The 17,485-nt window shown below is 40.6% G+C and overlaps 1 protein-coding gene across 9 annotated transcripts in view; it reads left to right on the forward strand.

The window, feature by feature from the left end:
• The window catches only part of col19a1 (collagen type XIX alpha 1 chain), a 101,514-nt gene that overhangs the window by 69,873 nt on the left and 14,156 nt on the right, over positions 1–17,485 (forward strand). For 7 of the 9 annotated variants that reach the window (XM_069713949.1, XM_069713953.1, XM_069713951.1 and 4 more), the window contains 20 exons: positions 390–431; positions 1,699–1,776; positions 2,175–2,210; positions 2,409–2,453; positions 2,723–2,776; positions 3,477–3,518; positions 6,633–6,737; positions 6,877–6,930; positions 7,358–7,411; positions 8,962–9,015; positions 9,187–9,240; positions 11,996–12,040; positions 12,929–12,979; positions 13,144–13,188; positions 14,152–14,178; positions 15,479–15,532; positions 16,365–16,409; positions 16,741–16,785; positions 16,883–16,945; positions 17,393–17,428. In XM_069713949.1, coding sequence (XP_069570050.1) covers positions 390–431; positions 1,699–1,776; positions 2,175–2,210; positions 2,409–2,453; positions 2,723–2,776; positions 3,477–3,518; positions 6,633–6,737; positions 6,877–6,930; positions 7,358–7,411; positions 8,962–9,015; positions 9,187–9,240; positions 11,996–12,040; positions 12,929–12,979; positions 13,144–13,188; positions 14,152–14,178; positions 15,479–15,532; positions 16,365–16,409; positions 16,741–16,785; positions 16,883–16,945; positions 17,393–17,428 — 1,029 coding nt within the window. The remainder of the gene's footprint in view (positions 1–389; positions 432–1,698; positions 1,777–2,174; positions 2,211–2,408; positions 2,454–2,722; positions 2,777–3,476; positions 3,519–6,632; positions 6,738–6,876; positions 6,931–7,357; positions 7,412–8,961; positions 9,016–9,186; positions 9,241–11,995; positions 12,041–12,928; positions 12,980–13,143; positions 13,189–14,151; positions 14,179–15,478; positions 15,533–16,364; positions 16,410–16,740; positions 16,786–16,882; positions 16,946–17,392; positions 17,429–17,485) is intronic. The other 2 variants (XM_069713957.1, XM_069713956.1) reach the window with 1 other exon arrangement.

Genomic DNA, 17,485 nt, shown 5'->3' on the forward strand with positions numbered 1-17,485 from the left:
GAGACCGTGAAAGGTGAACCGCGTTATAGCGAGGGTTCACTGTATAGGACTTGTAACACTACTACATGCTGACTACAGAAATCAATGTCTCATCTGGAGGATACAGTAAATAATGCTTCAAGATGTTTTTCTCTGTGGTATAGCATTATCACTGTGACTCTGTACATAGAAACGAATAAGAATGCTGTTAATTGTATTGAGCATGAGCTCATAATGTAATGCTGTGTTCAGACTGTTTACACTGTGGTGTGTGGCTCGTACAGATTCAGGAGTCCTGTATTAATTCCAGCACTGGAGCAGCTTTTTATTTGTGTCTCCACCTCAGTTCTCAAAGTTGATGAATGTACAGTGAATCCTAATTCTGATGTCTTCTTCCTGTCGTTCCACAGGCCGATGGCTTGTCTCTAACTCGAGGGTCTCGTGGGCCAAAGGTAAGAGACAGTGTGGTGGTGGAACATCATTAACACAACCATCTGTTAACTTCTGCAGACAGATCAGTGATGTTTATATCATCTGTGTGTGTTTCACATGAACCACTGCAGGTTCGTGGTTACCAATGTTTTTGTATCACACAGCTCTGTTCAGAAAAAAATCAAGCACCCCTTTATCAGCTCCAACTGAAAATTCCAGATGTTTTCGTGACCTGATTTTAACCGGAGGATATTTAACTCTAGTGATTATATAAAAGTGTATATTGTCAGGCTACAATAATATTTTTTATACAATTTAACAATCACTGTGGGTGGATTGGTCAAGTTTGCTTTTGTGCTTGCAGACAGTTTATGAATTATTCATTTTAACTATTTAAAGATTCAGTCCGGAATTCTGCAGGAAGACTGATATTTTAACACAACAGTCTAACAAATACATCCATCCATTGGTGTAGTGCTACCTGAGGGCACAGGAACAAAGCTCTGCCATTGTTCTTTTCTCTTATTCTGGTTGAAATTCATGTTTTTTTAGTGATTGAAGATTCAACTCTTTCTAAAGCATATGCCATGAAAGAAGGCCAGTAAAAACAAATGGAATGGTTTGAAGTTGTCATCGTGACATTCAAGGTGTATTGCTTGATTCACAACTTCAACTCAAAGCCTCCCTCTGACCCTCTACCATTTGGCCTGTGACATTAACTGCATTACATAACACAGACTCAATACTATATATTTCATATTTAAAGCCCTCTAGTGTTTCAGTAGGCAGAAACCCTTCATATCTTAACAAGGCTTTTACTGTGAAACGGTTTGTGACTGAAATCGGACGATCGACAACAGCTACATTATTGACTTTTGAGTGTAAACTTGCCTCCACAGTAGTTACACATCCTCTGAAACGAAGCACAACTTAGCAGTGCTGTATGCACTTGATTATAAACTGTAGAAAAGATATTTACGTTTTCATCATGATATCATGCCCAGTTATCAATGGTGTTGTCATGGAGAAAATAAAAGTAGATTTGAATATACTGTGTATCACAGCTCGTACACGAGTTCAAATGCAGCAGATAATGAACATGTGCATGCCAATGGCCTTCACCATAGCTGCGTTTCTTACCCTTGAAGCTACTGAAGGCAAAAGATAAAGGGGAATGGGTTCCGGCAGAGTTTGAATACTTAATGATCACGCAGTGCAGCAGCTCTCCGTTCTTCTGGATTCACTATCACTGATTCCCCACTGACTGCTCTCTTGTGTTTGTTTCAGGGGGAAAGAGGTATCCCAGGATTGCCAGGAGAGCATGGTGAAAAGGGCGAATCTGGGGAGAGTGTCATGGGCCCACCTGTGAGTATGATGATGTATTGATTGGTCGGTGTCTCCCGCATTCATTATTTAGTTCAAACTATGATACCTTCAGGTCCTCGTCTTTGTCTTGGCCATTGAAAGAAAGAGATACTGTTTGAATGTCAATGTAAGTGTTCATTAACTAGACCCTCAGATGAAAACACTGGTCATTACTGTGAGGTGCTGGTGCATTACACTCTGCCTTTATCAGATGTGCTCTCCACCGCTTGTTTGAACCTCACAGATTTGACCGTGAGTGAGTCTGCGTTCATTTTTGAAATACAGGATTGTTGGAGACAGAGAATCAATAGAGCAAAAGGTGTCTAACACCATTCCTTTATTGGATCCTGGGTGCTAGAGGGCAGATGGTGTTAACAAGATGTGTGATGTGTTCTTAGGGCCCCATGGGACACCCAGGGAAGCCAGGAATGGAGGTCTGTAAAAAAAAATGCTCTGTATCCACAACACACAAACAACATTTTCAAGTTTATTTGAAGAAAAAAAATGCAGTTAATTGATGCTGTGGCCATCAGCCTGGCAATTATTTTACAGCACAAATAACACTGCAGTGTTTGTCTGTTGTTAGCTGATTGTGTAACGCAAGATTGTTCAACTGTCACTGTGTTTTTCAGGGCCCTCGTGGTTTATCTGGACCTCCTGGAGCTCCCGGAAGAGAGGTGAGTGAGATCAGTCTATCCTTTCACTCTTTTTCACTCCCTCACACATCTGCAGATAAAAGATGGCTGGGAGCAAAATAGAATGTCAGCTACAGACTGTGGATGAACAAGTACAATGTATCACAGCTCCTGGACACAAATCCCCACCAACCGAGATGGGTGTGAAAGCAGCAAGTTATAGTCTTGCATGTCTGTTTAATATATATTAATATTATATCAAACAGATATAACAGGAGGGCTGTTAACTCCTTCCTTTGTCTCAATTAAAGGGCTCCCCTGGTAGACCAGGTCTAACGGGTCCTGCTGGACCTCCAGGTGAACCAGTAAGTAAGAAAATCTCATTTTTGCTTTCTGCAATTCAGCATCACCGATCAGCAGTGAGAACAACGGAGACCACCTTAAAGTCAAAGTCAAAATTCAGAGTGCAGCTCCAGTTTTGGGATAATTAGCAGCTTGTCCTACTGTTCACTAACCAACATCACATTCAGGAAAACGTTGCGGTTTATGACAAATTGGCAGCACCCCGTTGTTAGCATATGGTTTTCATGTATTTCTTGTCTCAGCAGCATTTACTGTAGTTGTGATGGCGGCTGCTACTGCTTCAAAGCCTTGAAAACTTAGCATTTTAACCTTATTTATATTCATGTGTTGTAAAGATGCATGAAACCCATTTGTAGTCCAATTTATGTTTTTTATTTTCTGCGTACATGAGCTTTATTTCAAAATTATTTTCTCAGTTTTAGAGAACAACAATATTTTGAAGCTGTGAGGATTCTGTCCTCCAGCAACAAAGTTATTAAACTGTTTCCTCCAGCATTACAGATAAAACATGAAAATAAAACACTGAAACAGAAATGTATTAAAACTGTTCAGGGTAAATTACATTCAAAGTCTTATATGTATGATTGGTGATGGGTTGAGCAATTAACAAGATGCAGTTGCATCAAACAAGCAACTGCAGAATGTTTCAAAAACATTCAAGATTATCTCTGAAATTAAGACTTTTTCTTCTCTCTCTGACAGACTGCCCTGCCAATTGTTGGAGACATGGGTGCTTTACTTAAGGTATCTCTTCTTCACAGTTAATGAAAATGACAGCTTTCACAAAGAATAGCATGCACAAGATTGTCAGTATTTAAAATGATCAGCGTTTGTTGATTTGAAAAGCACATTTCTACTAATATATGGATTCCATCAGTTTAGAGAGATCCTGTAGTTACAGCCCTTGAGTGCCTCCATCAGGACGACTGGGTGAATTATATCCAGCAAATAATTTAACAAGAGATCCAGAACCACTCATTCACCGCAGGTGCTCAGTCTGACATATTATGGATTGTAGAAATATCGCACCTGTGCACTGCAAATAAAGTGTAAAAACGTTAATACAGAGATTACTGTCGCACAGAAATTAACATGTGACTATAGTCTCTTTTACACCAAACAAAAGCTGTTTGGTGTTAAAGGTTTTAGTCAATGTTTATTTCTGTCAATAATAATTTGTTGACTAATAACCACTTGCTAGACACAAAAATACACATAAATATAGGATTTTCCTAATTCATATTTAATACTACAGCAGTTTTAACAGAACAGCAGCAACCAAATTTCCAGTAAATAAAATGCGGTTATATCACATTTTGTTTGTAGTTAACCTATCTTTACAAACTATTGATGTCTTGAGACACAAATATAACATGAACCAGTGCAGAAGGTAAATGAGGTAAATAATCTCTGTATTGTCACACAAAATGTTATTTTTGTGGCATTATTAAATGAACTAAGAAATTATAGACACGTTTATAGAGCATATTGTTAAAATCCATATAAGTGAACACTATGCCTTTGCCAAGATAATCCAGCCACTTGACAGGTTTTGCACTTTAAGAAGATGATTAAACAGTATGATTACTGCACAGGTGTGTCATGAACTGGTCATAATAAAAGACCACTCTAAAACGTACACTTTTATCACTCAACACAAACAGTTGTGTGGCCTGTTGGTTGCACGCTCTCTCAAAACGTGTAAGCGCATCTGGCAGTGAGTGGGCAAATGCTCACTTTCGATGGCGTCTGGCACTTTGGAGAAGTGTTCTCTTCATGGACGAGTCCTGGTTTACTCTGTACCGGGCAGATAGCAGACAGCCGTATGGTGTCATGTGGGCGAGCGGTTTGCTGATGTGAACATTGTGAACAGAGTGGCCTGTTTTAGCGGTGGGGTTGTGGTATGGGCATGCATAAGCTACGGACCACGAACATGAGTGCATTTGTTGAATTTGAATGCACAGCGATATTGTGACAAGATCCCGAGGTCCATTTTTAACGCCATTGATCCTCCGCCATCGCTTCATGTTGCAGCATGATAATGCACCATCCTTGTTGCTAGGATCTGTACAAAATTCCTGAAAGCTGGAAAAAAAAAAATCCCTATTCTTGCTTGGCCTGCACACTCACCAGACATGCCACCCATTGAGCCTGTTTAAGATGCTCTGTGGAATGCTGGAGAGGACCAGCACTCAGGCCAGAATGAACAACCTGATCAACTCTAACTTCAATACTGTAAAGAAATTCAAGATAAAACTGTATATTTTAGAGTGGCCTTTCAGTGTGACCAGTCCAAGACACACCTGTGCAATAATCATGCTGTTTCACCATCATTTTGATGTGCCACATCTGATGGCTGGATGGAATATCTTGGCAGAGGTGAAGTGCTCACAAGAAATTTGAGAAAAATAAACCTTTTATGTGCATCGAAGAAGTCTTAGATCTTTTACATTAACTCATGCTCTGCGGCACCATTTCAGGCATCTTATTAAAATACCAAAAAAGTCCAAATAAAAGGGCCTTTTAGAATAGCTTTCACTTCTATTACTCTTATAACTACTGTTTAATTTATTTTTTATAAACTGACTTTCATCGCCACTCAAACCTTCCTCCCCCATTACCACTTGTTAAAGAGTGCTAACTCTTAGGAAATATTGTACAAGTCTGGTCCTAAAATAATCAGATTTGCATTCTGTTTCTTTATTTTCTCCCTTTGAATCTGTTTTCTAACTTATCATTATACATAGAAGTCATTGCTCCAAAAATTTTTCATCAGTTGCAGCAAACGGTGCTCAAGGTCTCTTTACCTTTTCTGACTGAATGCAGAATGTGAACTGGGGCTTCAATACCATACCTAATTTGAACCATTTTTCAGCCTGTATTATTTAAGATTACAGTGTAAAAAGGGAGATCAAACATCTTTTTAGCTTTTACCTTTCATAATGGGAATAGTCTATCAAAAACCATGCAAATTACTAATTTGTTCTTTTCCTCTTTTTTATTTTTTTGTTTGAGAGAAGTAGATTAGTCACCTTAGTTCATGTGATTACCTGCAGGAAAGCACTTAAATTAAAGCTTTTTCAATTTTAATACTTAACACACGTCAACTCTGACAATAAATGTAATGCCTTCAAATGATGAATCATTGATAAAGCCAGATGTCAGCAGTCTTATAATTTTCTTTCACCCTTTCCCTCAATGTCAGCTTTTTTTTTTTTTTATCCATTAAGTTCTCTGTTAGATTCTACTACTGTTTACATCCTTCATCAGAGTAGCATTGCAGCACTCAAATTAGTACTTTCGACACCTTGATAAAGAAAAAGGACACATTTGACTCAGGCATATATTTTTCCTTTCATTTCCTTTCAATAATAGCATGTTCCTCTTATTTTGTTATACTGATAACATTTCCTTGAACTCTTGGATGATTAGTATGAGACGAGGCGATGTGGAGCTTATTTTTCCTTTTGATTTTCAAATTCAGTTTCTGATTTTCATTTAAATAGTTTTAATTTTGAAATGCCCTCCACTGCTTATTTCTAATTTAGTGCTCCCACTTCATTCCTGAACTAGATCAGGGACAATGATATTTAAGATTCTCACCTAAATGTCACAGTCAGTGAGTTTGACAAAGTTCACCAGTCACCTGGAAGAGAGACACTCTTGGAGGCACTATTGGCGGGTTCACATTATTTCTGCTCTGCAGACATTTAGAGAACACTTTGTGTCATTCGGGGTCTTCTCCACCACCCAGGGGATGTGACATAATATTGGGCAAAAATGCAGTGTTCCAACCCAGCACGATTAAATCTTATCTGTGCCATCACTTTTTACTTCCCACCTTGCCTGCGATGGCAGAATGCCTGCAGTGTGTGCCAGACGAGAGTCCCCGGGCTGCCTGGGCAGAAGGGAGAGAAGGGGACCCCTGGAGAGCAAGGAGTGGAAGGCTTGGTGGGAGAAAAGGTGCAAGTAACTCATTAGCAATGCAGGCAATTTGGAGCAGACTGTGTAAACATTTTTATCTGACCGAGGAATTGCATTACACAATACCCTGTTGTGTGTGCGTACGGCCATATTCATGGTGTACTTCAACCCTAAACAGGGGGATCCGGGTGTGAGAGGTCCGACGGGTAACCCTGGAAAAGAAGGCCCAAAGGTAGGCAAGGGAATATCAGTCATAAATAAACCCAGTGAATAACAAAACACATGTAATGTGATTTTTACTAAATTCATTGTTGAGTTTCTCAGCAAGACAAGAATCTGTAAAAGTAATAGCCTCATGTTTGCTGAAATCTGTGTGTAATCTAGTGTACAGAAATTTACATTGGCAAATGCTTTTCATAAATTTCCTTTGGATTATCGCTGGAAGCCTAACCAGCTGTTCAACAACTTATATTATTCTGAACAGTCTCTCTGCAGAAGTTGTTGCTATGGATACAGTCTTGTACCACAGGCTAGGCAATTTCAAGTGGTGTGCTGCAAAAGACATTTTGAAGTTTACACACATCAGACTTTAGTTTAAGGTTTTTTGTTTTTTTTCCCATGTTTGGTGAAAAACATTCACTGGTTTCACCTTCCTGCAGGGAATTAAAGGAGAAAGAGGATTCCCAGGCCCCACAGGAGAGGAAGGTGGTGAGGTGAGTGTAAAAGAAGTTTCATCTAAACAAATAAATCCAGTAATTATCTAACCATCCGGAAATCACTGTGACATTGCGAAACAGGCTTTTCAAAAGAATGTAAATATGTTGTTAATGTCTGCCTCGTCTTAAAGCCTGTCTGAGGAGTCTGTTTTCAAAAGTAACTATCAAACGCTACCCACGGTGCCGCGTGTGCACTATGCCCCATCTGTTACTCTCTGATTCTTTAGAAAGAATGTATCCTGCCCTGCACGAGTGTCTGTCTATATGCAGGTGTGTGTGTGTGTGTGTGTGTGTGTGTGTGTGTGTGTGTGTGTGTGTGTGTGTGTGTGTGTGTGTGTGTGTGTGTGTGTGTGTGTGTGTGTGTGTGTGTGTGTGTGTGTGTGTGTGTGTTCATTAAAAACAAAGCACTCTTTAGAGGAGTTGTGAAACATTTCATAGGTCAACTTTCAACATTGAACTGCAATAGCAGGGGATTTTAACTAACGTAGATGTATTTGCTACTTGATTATGTAGGCTCATTAAAAAAACTTGTTTTATAGCCCCATTGAAGTCATTTTGTCTTTCATAGATAAGAGAAAAAATACTGGTTGATATGTTGTCCCGTGCAAAGAAACACCTATTTCTTGGGTATTTTGCATGCTGATTTCAAATATATTTGCAGAATTTCTCTATCAGCCATAGCTTTTTTTGTTCTAGCATACTGACAGGGAAATGGAAAAACAATGCCTTGGAAGGATGGTAGCAGTCTACTGCTAAACACTAAAGAGTGATGTTTTAATATGAACAATAATGACATGTTATTAAACCAATATACACGTAGCACCTAAACTATTCAATATACTATAAGTTCCACCTATTTCTGTTTGTGGAACAAAATAATGGTACAATTTTGTTGCCCAACGTAACTGATAGAAACACATGTAATGCTATCTTTAAGATAAAACAAATAGTACAGTAAACATATATTCTAAACATATTGTTAAAGATGGAAATGCCCCACAATAGACAAAACATTTTTTTTTATAGCTTCTGCATACTCATTGATACTATACATACTATACATGCTATAAACCCAGTAGCCATTACACTGTATAGAAATGTTTTCTAATTCATCATTTACAGTGTAGTTGAAATCTTGGACTGATAAATTGCACATTAATCCTTAAATGTAGAATATCTGCCTGGTGTGCAGTGAGCAGTGTATTGTTCAGCATGGCCACAGCACCTACAGATGGACTGACCGTAATGAATGTTTTACTTTGTACACAAGGGAGCGCATCTGTTGTAATGTGAATTGCTTGTTCACATTGAGGTCGATCTGTCATTTCAAATACAGGTGTGAGGGCAGAGCTCTTCACTGACTTATTAATTTGCACATCTGAATGTGTAACTGTGTGCTGTATTTGCCATCGTGTATGATGTTTCTGAACGAGTCAGGGAGGTTGTCTCTAAGTGTGGCATTGCAGAAATATATGAATGTAGTTGTTCTTTTTCAATAGTTAGAAATTGTTTTCCAAAATAAAAGGTTGACCCACTGTTTCTTTCAGGGGCCTGCAGGAGCCCCAGGACTTCCTGGTGGGACCGGACGAATAGGGTCCCCGGTGAGAAGTCTGCTCTTTATGTGGTCTAATATAATACAGAACCGCTGATCTTCTCACACCACAACGTACCATTTTATGGTCTATTTTACTGCAACTTATGGGAAGTGGGTTATTTTTCTGGGCTTTCTGCTCCAATCAGATGTCATTGTAAGAATTCTGGTCTGTTTGCAGGGGCTCATGGGCAGACCTGGTCCAATGGGCCAACTAGGAACAAAAGGAGATAAAGTAAGTTTTACCATTTAAAAAAATGTCAAAGGTGGATCAAAAACTTCCAAGACAGCTCCTGTTGTTTGCAAATGAAGTGCAGCATCTTGACGTGCACAAAGCAGGAGGAAGCTATAACTTTTGTGAGTAAATATTCCAGGTTCCATTGCTTGATCAATTTCAACATCTGAGTTGCACACGTTTTGTAAGCGATGGTCTGCAATTTCACCGTGGACCTGAAACTTTAGCAGAGTGCCAGGTCAAATTTAGTTTCACATTTTTGGGGAACAGAAAGAAACTTTTGGGAGCAAAATCCGGTGGGTAGGGGCGGTGGGGAGCGACTACTGTGTTGTTACGGGTGAGAAATCTGCGTGTTTTCAAATCGCTGTGTGCAGGCAGGTTGTCATGTTGGAGAGCCCTCATGCCACAGTTCAGATCGTTTGCACCAAGGACCTGATTCACTAAGATCTCAAATAACGGGTACTAAATTGCGTGTTCCTTCCAAAAAATGTTTGCACCCATTTTGCGGGTGATTTACTTTGAGTAATTGCGTCATTGAAATCAGGTGCGGATTGCTGTATGCTAAAAATGTCCCTTTGAGGGATTAATAAAGTACCTACAGTGAAGGAAATAATTATTTGATACTTTGCCAATTTTGTAAGTTTGCCCACTGACAAAGAAATGAACGGTCTATAATTGCAATGGCAGATTTATTTTTAACAGTGAGAGACAGAATATCAACAAAAAAAAAATCCAGAAAATCACATCATATAAAAGTTATAAATTGATTAGCGATATTTGATTGTATGAAATAAGTATTTGATTCCCAGGCAAAACATGACTCAGTACTTGGTGGAGAAACCGTTGTTGGCAAGCACAGACGTCAGACGTTTCTTGTAGTTGGTCACCATGTTTGAACACATCTCAGGAGGGATTTTGGTCCACTCCTCTTTGCAGATCTTCTCCAAATCCTTAAGGTTTTGAGGCTGTCGCTTGGCAACTCGAAGCTTCAGCTCCCTCCACAGATTTTCTATGGGATTAAGGTCCGGAGACTGGCTCGGCCACTCCATGACCTTAATGTGCTTCTTCTTGAGCCACTCCTTTGTTGCCTTGGCTGTATGTTTTGGGTCATTGTCGTACTGGAAGACCCATCCACGACCCATTTTCAGTGTCCTGACTGAGGGAAGGAGGTTGTCGCCCAAGATTTCACAGTACATGGCCCCGTCCATCCTCCCCTCAATGCGGTGAAGTCGTCCTGTCCCTTTAGCAGAGAAACACCCCCGAAGCATAATGTTTCCACCTGGCTGATCCCTCACCTTTCTCATGATCATCAATACCCCACGAGGCAAGATCTTGCGTGGAGCCCCAGACTGAGGGCGATTGATGGTCATTTTGTGTTCCTTCCATTTCCAAATAATTGCACCCAACAGTTGTCTCCTTCTCACTGAGCTGCTTGCTGATGGTCTTGTAGCCCATTGCAGCCTTGTGCAGGTCTACAATCTTGTCCCTGAAGTCCTTAGACAGCTCTTCGGTCTTGCCCATGGTAGAGAGGTTGGAATCTGATTCTGTGGACAAGTCTCTTTTACACAGGTAACGAGTTGAGATTCGGAGTACTTTCTTAAAGCGAGAGGACTAATGGAACCGCTCTGTGGGAGCCAGAATTCTTGCTGGTTGCTAGGGGATCAAATACTTATTTCACACAATCAAATGCAAATCAATTTATAACTTTTATATGATGGGATTTTCTGGATCTGAATTTGAATAATTTTTCCATCTGGCATCAAAAATGTTTCCACGGGTCTAAAACCACGACCTCTACATATTCTTTAGTTCCCTGCGTCTCCTTCTCACCACAATAAGAGCAGCCGTCTCTCCAGATTTGCGCATCTGATTAATACGTGCCTTTCAGTCGTACTAAGATAAACACGCAATCACTTCTCCTATTTCTACTTTCAGGTTTAGTAAATATCATTGCGGGTGCACTCCTGACCTGAAACGCCTTCTTCAGTCTTGAACAGAACATTTACAGTGAATGTCACTCAAAACACCTCGCCGGGCTTATTCCTTCATTGCTGAAGATTTTCAGAAATGTTTCAATGGTCTCTGTTGCCGATTTACCCGAGTTTGAGAAAGAGTGAGCTCTCCGCTGAAGTCAATGGGAAAATGTGTATGACGCTCGTAACTCAAGCGCTGATCTTAACGAAGCGACTGAACTTGACATACTTTCTCACAAGGGTTACACCTCTCACCGGCTCCCTGCACGTCACCATGATGCGCTTCATTCACGTGCAACAGGAGCAGTCTCATAACTTTTTCATCCAGCCTTGTATAATGTAGGTAGTGTAAGTCTTCCAGGATTTTTTTTTTACACAATAGGTGGACGTACACATTCTACATGACTTGCTAGTGTGTGTTCTAATTTACATTCAAAGTATTGAGATATGTTTAGATGAATACTATGGTTTAAACCCTTGAATAAATAAATAGATTTGACGGAGTATATATAACACTTCTGTACACTTTTTCTTTTCCATGAATGCAGTTGTATCATAAATCTTAAACATAGATTAGAAAAATAATAAACAAAATAACTGAATAATTTGGATTTTGGTATTGCTATGTGCTTCAAATTATAGGTAAGCAGATCTATTTTTTGTCTTCAGGCTTTGCAAATGAAGCTCCAGATCACTGGTGTACATGAGCATGGGTCGGTGCCTGATAAACATTTCCATATTCATAGACATGTTTAAGAATTCCTCTGGTTTGTGTTTGGCAGGGAAATGAAGGACCTCAGGGTAGACCAGGGCTTCCAGGGCCTCCGGTAAGTTCCTGATGCCTCAACAAGATCCAGCTGTTTATAATATGGGTCATACGCTTTATGTCACCTCATATGCAGGTTTAGTGTGAGTTTGCTACCGACTCTTTCTTCTGTTCAAGATATTTGTCAGGTTACTGAGTCACAGCCATCTATTCAGCTCTTGTGTTTTGCTCAGTTTAACAGTATTTACTGCAACAAGAAAAACACAACTGACAAACAAGTACAAGTATGATGAAATTGTGGCGACCTACTCGCTGGCAGTGAATCATGTTCCGTCCCTTTAAAAGGCAAGTGAGTAAGCACTTCCAAAGGCAAATCTATAATTCATCAGATGTCCCCTTGAACTTGCCGTGACCCCCCCACACCCCGGTCTCATAAACTGCAGTCTTGGAGGACAGGGGAAGGCTTAGTGGCCTGAAAAGGGCACGGGCATTCGCTTGCGTCTAAATGAGGACCTTGACTCCCTCTACGTTTACAAAAGCTGCCCTCTACCAATCTATCATGGGAAAAACATTATTTTATGCTCTAATACTACCAAGAAGACTAGATTACCTGGTTCTAATACCCAAATCTTGTTTTAATCATTGTGCTCTTTTGTACTTCGAAAACACCTTTTTGGAATCACGACTGGCTCAAGGATTATTAAGTCTGCTGTTCTCTCTTTTTTCTGTTCCTGTCACTTCTCATTCTCTTGCACTGTCTTACTCCCTCACTGTATAATCACCAAATGAGCTATTCATCCCTCTCATGTAGCTTTTAAGGGCTTAATAGTGTATAACTTCTCCAGACCTACGGTATAGTTTTCTGCGAGGACTCTTACAGTAAAACTCCCATCGCAGTGAAGAAAGTCTCCAAGAGAAGATGTCTGATTTTCTGTGGTTTGTGTTTTAGGGTGTGCCCTATGTGGAGGGCAAGGGGATGAGCAGTCTGTACAAGCTGCAGGTAAAGACATTTCAAATGACTTCACCTCAGTCATAATGTCATTGTGAGCCACTGAATCCGAGCATTCAGTCACAGTGGCAGAAAAGAATCTGCGCTTATCTTTAAAATGTGTTTGACCTATATTGTAAAATGTGTAGTCATAACAAAGAAAAATGTCTTTTCAGAGTGGTGGCGCTATTTTAGGACCCCCTGGAGCTCCTGGTGTTCCGGTAAGTATAATCATTGTTATGCCTGAAGCAAATCCTTTAGTCTGTACTGTGGAGGAGCACTGGCAAACAGGCACGTTGATAGTGTGTGAGCTGCAGAGGCAAACAGAGCTGAATAACAAATAACCTGACCAGCCCTCCAGTATTATCTTGGCTTCTGAGGCCCTTATATCACAGTCAATCATCCTCATTGAGAGCTGGTGGTTGGTGAAGGCCAAGAGGCTTCCCGACTCTCAAACAGGTGCCTGTGATCCACCCCAGGACACACAACATCATTGATATGCAAAATGAGCTTAGAAGTTCAGCAGCTCCGCACAGCGCCGAGCCGAAGTGACCCGATTTGCTTATCGGTTCCCCCCGCTCCTCCTTATCAGACAGTTTGTAATCTTGTCCAGTCCTGGGAGACATTCAGTCACAGGCCCTGCAGGGATCCATCTACCGAAACGCACACTTAAGGTGGTGACACAAAAAAAAGTAGACACTCTGCTATCCCCAGTGCACAATGCACATAAACCTCAGCTAAATCTTGATGATGCTACTCGCCGCGCTGCATCCATCACAGACCAACAGCTCCTCAGGGAGCGATCACTAAGAGAGCATCTTTGTCAGTGTTAAAAAGGACAAGGAATCCGATGTATCAATAATTCCTTGTTTTAGTTTCATTTTTTTAATGTGGAAAAAGGCTTTACTGAAATTTTAAACATGCTTGGCCAGTGTTTGTAAAGCCCACACTGGATTACAGTTTATGATTGTGATCATTGCAAACCAGCCTGAGACAAAGCAACAGTGTTGGGATGATTTACAGACTGAAATTGTGAGAAACGACAAGCAATAATGAATATTATAAATTTTAATGACAATAAGAGACAGTAGCCACATGCCATTTCAAACTATATTTATGATTTTTATGGTAGCGGTTGTCACATTCATGGAGGGTAATCTGTCCTCTTTTTTTCTTATTTTAAGGGACCCAAAGGAGATGATGGATTTCCAGTGAGTTGAAGCGTTTCCTTCTAGACTGTATCTTTCTTTTCTTTTTTTAAGCATTTGTCTATTTTTGTGCTGCTCACACACACACACACACACACACACACACACACACACACACACACACACACACACACACACACACACACACACACACACACACACACACACACACACACACACACACAGAGAAGTCAGAGTTGCTTTCTACCATTTTCTCAGTTTTTTTACTGTACAACATAAGTCAATGCACCCTGAAGCCTGAGCACTTAACCATTCTCTACAGAACAGAACACATGGCAAAAGAAAACCTGATCACGTCTCCTACAAATATGAAACCTTTGTTCCGTGTTGTCTTGCCAGTGGGAACTCACAAACCTTCTCTGCACTTCAAATGCCCCCCCCCCCACTCCACCCCACTCACCCCACACCCACACTGACACCTGAAAACAATCGTCACAGACGTAGAAAACAACTTGACATTTCAGCCATCAACTTGAATTCTCTATTCTCATGGGGCCAATTGCATTTTTTATTGTTTTGTTGCACGGTGATTTTTCACCAGCATGTTAATTTGACATTTTAATAAATTGTGTGAGCAGCTCCAGTGCCGTGCTGGAATTGCCCCAATCCGTCTCACAGCTGATCCTCCGGCTGGCCCGGTCTCCCCTTAGCCTCAATAGTTTATTCATGACAATCTACATGTGTGACAATTACCTGGACAATCCGTCTATGTCAGCGCCACTTGCCCCTCTCTTCTGTGTAATGGCATTTCCCCGTGGCAGCTCGAGCTAGATGAAGTAGATCGAGGCCATCACTTGCTTGAATACTAGGAATGGGTCTCTATTTTTCGTTCAGAAAGCACGTCTGATGCTGACTGGTAAAATGGGGCGTTTTTTTTTCTTTCTAATGGATATATTGCCTACAAGGTGTGACAGCATGTGTCAGAGGTCATTTGAAGTATTATCCTCTCAGGATTATCTTCATATTGACTCATAAAGGCTTGTATCAATACCTGAGCGAGAATATCAGGAGGAGAGATGGGCATGTCTGAAATCTTGGCCCCTGCAGAATTTAATTGACTTTCTTTCATGTAGCTTTGATCTATATTTTCTTGTTTAGGCATGACAGCTTTGTAATGACACCTGATACCTTCCAAACCAATCACCAAACTTATCCTCCCACTGAGGACTGACACAAAAATAGGATCATTCTTGGTTTAAAAAAAAAACAACCTTTTAGTCTATATCAGGAGTGTTTTTTTTTTTTGTCTTAACACAACAGGTGGTGTGTTTTTCTCTCCCAGGGGGAACCAGGGGCAATGGGGTTACCTGGGCTTGAAGGGCTACCTGGTGCCAAGGTAAGCAACAATATCCTCCCCAAGAACTTCTGCAATATGCTTTCCCGATTGCACAGTGAGGAAAAGAGCTTTCTATTAACTATATTCTCATTACAGAACATATAAAAAAGAGTTTCTGTCTTATATTAGACATCTATTTTTTGAGAAAAAAAAAAAAAAGTCGGCATATTGACAGTGTCAGACATTATAGGTTTGCGTTGATGTTATGAGTCAACGCGAGGGAAAATACATGTTTACAAGATTTCAGTCGCCTAGGTTTCTTTTTAAATGACTTGATATACAGCAATTTGTATACAAAGCATCAATGTAATTGCTGAAAATCGACACAATGAACCCAGAAGTACTGAATGCATTTCCCTTACAGGAACAAAACTAGCCTGCCTGCAACTTTTTACAACTTCCTGCATCTAAATCTGTATGAAAAACTTTCCCCTGATTGACAGCGTGTGCCTATATGTTGTGCACAGGTTTGGTTGGGGGTGGAATATTTCAGTTTCTGTGACATGCAGAGTAATTTCTCCTTTCAGGGAATACTGTCAAAAGGCTGACATATGCAAAGTGTTTGCTGCTGAAATATGAAAAACTCCTACGTTCTTAAGGAGGTTGTTTATAACGTATCTTTGTGTGATTTTTCTTAGTAGATATTTTAAACGTTTTTAAATGTTTTGCATTGCATTTGTCTCAACAGTTAGGGGCTCAGGAGCATTCATTATACCCAGGTTTAGACCATTTCTCATGTCATTATCTGTGTCTGCGTGACATGACAGTGGTTTATAGAATTCTTCATTTAATGTGTATGTCATCTACCTGATTCGTGTTTTCGTGTTTCCAGGGTGATATTGGTTTGCCCGGTCTATCTGGGATACCAGGTTCGGCAGTAAGTGAGATTTTTTTCGATTAATTTACCTCGTATTTCTACTTGATCAATCATCTGTGTTGTTTAAGTCTGCTGCTGGCAACAAGTCAATGATGTTTCGTCAAGCACACAGAATAGCAGCTTTCAAATCATAAGCCCCATAACACTGCGCTACATCGATTAGGAGCCGCACTACAGACTCGTGGTCTGTTTGGTGCATTTTCAGTACAGCTGTATGAGGCTGGTAGCTACAGTATTTTATAAATGGGAGGCTGCAGTGGTTCTGTAGATATGACACTATTGAGGACCTGTCAAACACGGTCTGTTCTCTTCCTGTGTTTGTGATTGACAGGGGAAGCCCGGCACTCGTGGAGAGCTAGGGATCCCAGGAGAGCCGGTGAGCCGAAGCATCTAACTGTCTTTGAGCTGTCAATCCACACGTCATTCCTTTGTCACTGCCGACTGACACATTGGCTGTCTCTGTTCTCTGACAGGGTGAGAGGGGCCCGCTCGGCGAGACAGGATTCCCTGGGCCTGAGGGACCCCAGGGTGTTGGTGTAAGGATGCTATACAAATTATGTTGCTCTTAGAGTCACTATTAGATGTTGCTAAAACCCCTTCCGGTAATGTCCACGCTAGAAATAGAGCTTTGAATGTCACACTGCTCCTTCACGTCAGCAGATCCATGGTTGTGTTATCATTATGGTAGGTATGGGGAAAAAAAGACCATGATTCAAGGACAATATGGATAAAATACGTATGTTAGCTACCACTTGTCCTGTAGATGATTATATTCCCCTACGTAATTACCATCAGAGATGGTTTCTGTAATTTTCACTGTAAGCTCACAATGGAACAGTGTTCGCACAGCAATCAGGATCATTATCCTTCGGTTGAGATATCTCATTAACTGTAGAGATTACTAGGGAGTGCAACAGTGCTGATCCAATCGAAGGTGGGAGCTGATACAAAATGTTTTTGTTTGTGCTGCACTCTTTGAGCAGGGGAGACCTGGAAAAGATGGAACTCCTGGATACAAGGTGAGTGGTGCGAACATCTTGCAAATCCCCTTATAGAAAGTGCTTTACATCAGCCAG

The sequence above is a fragment of the Brachyistius frenatus genome, unplaced genomic scaffold (assembly GCF_029030835.1).
Source record: "Brachyistius frenatus isolate BFR_SWC_R1_liver_20210118 unplaced genomic scaffold, ASM2903083v1 Contig_124, whole genome shotgun sequence".
Classification (NCBI taxonomy): Eukaryota; Metazoa; Chordata; class Actinopteri; family Embiotocidae; genus Brachyistius; species Brachyistius frenatus.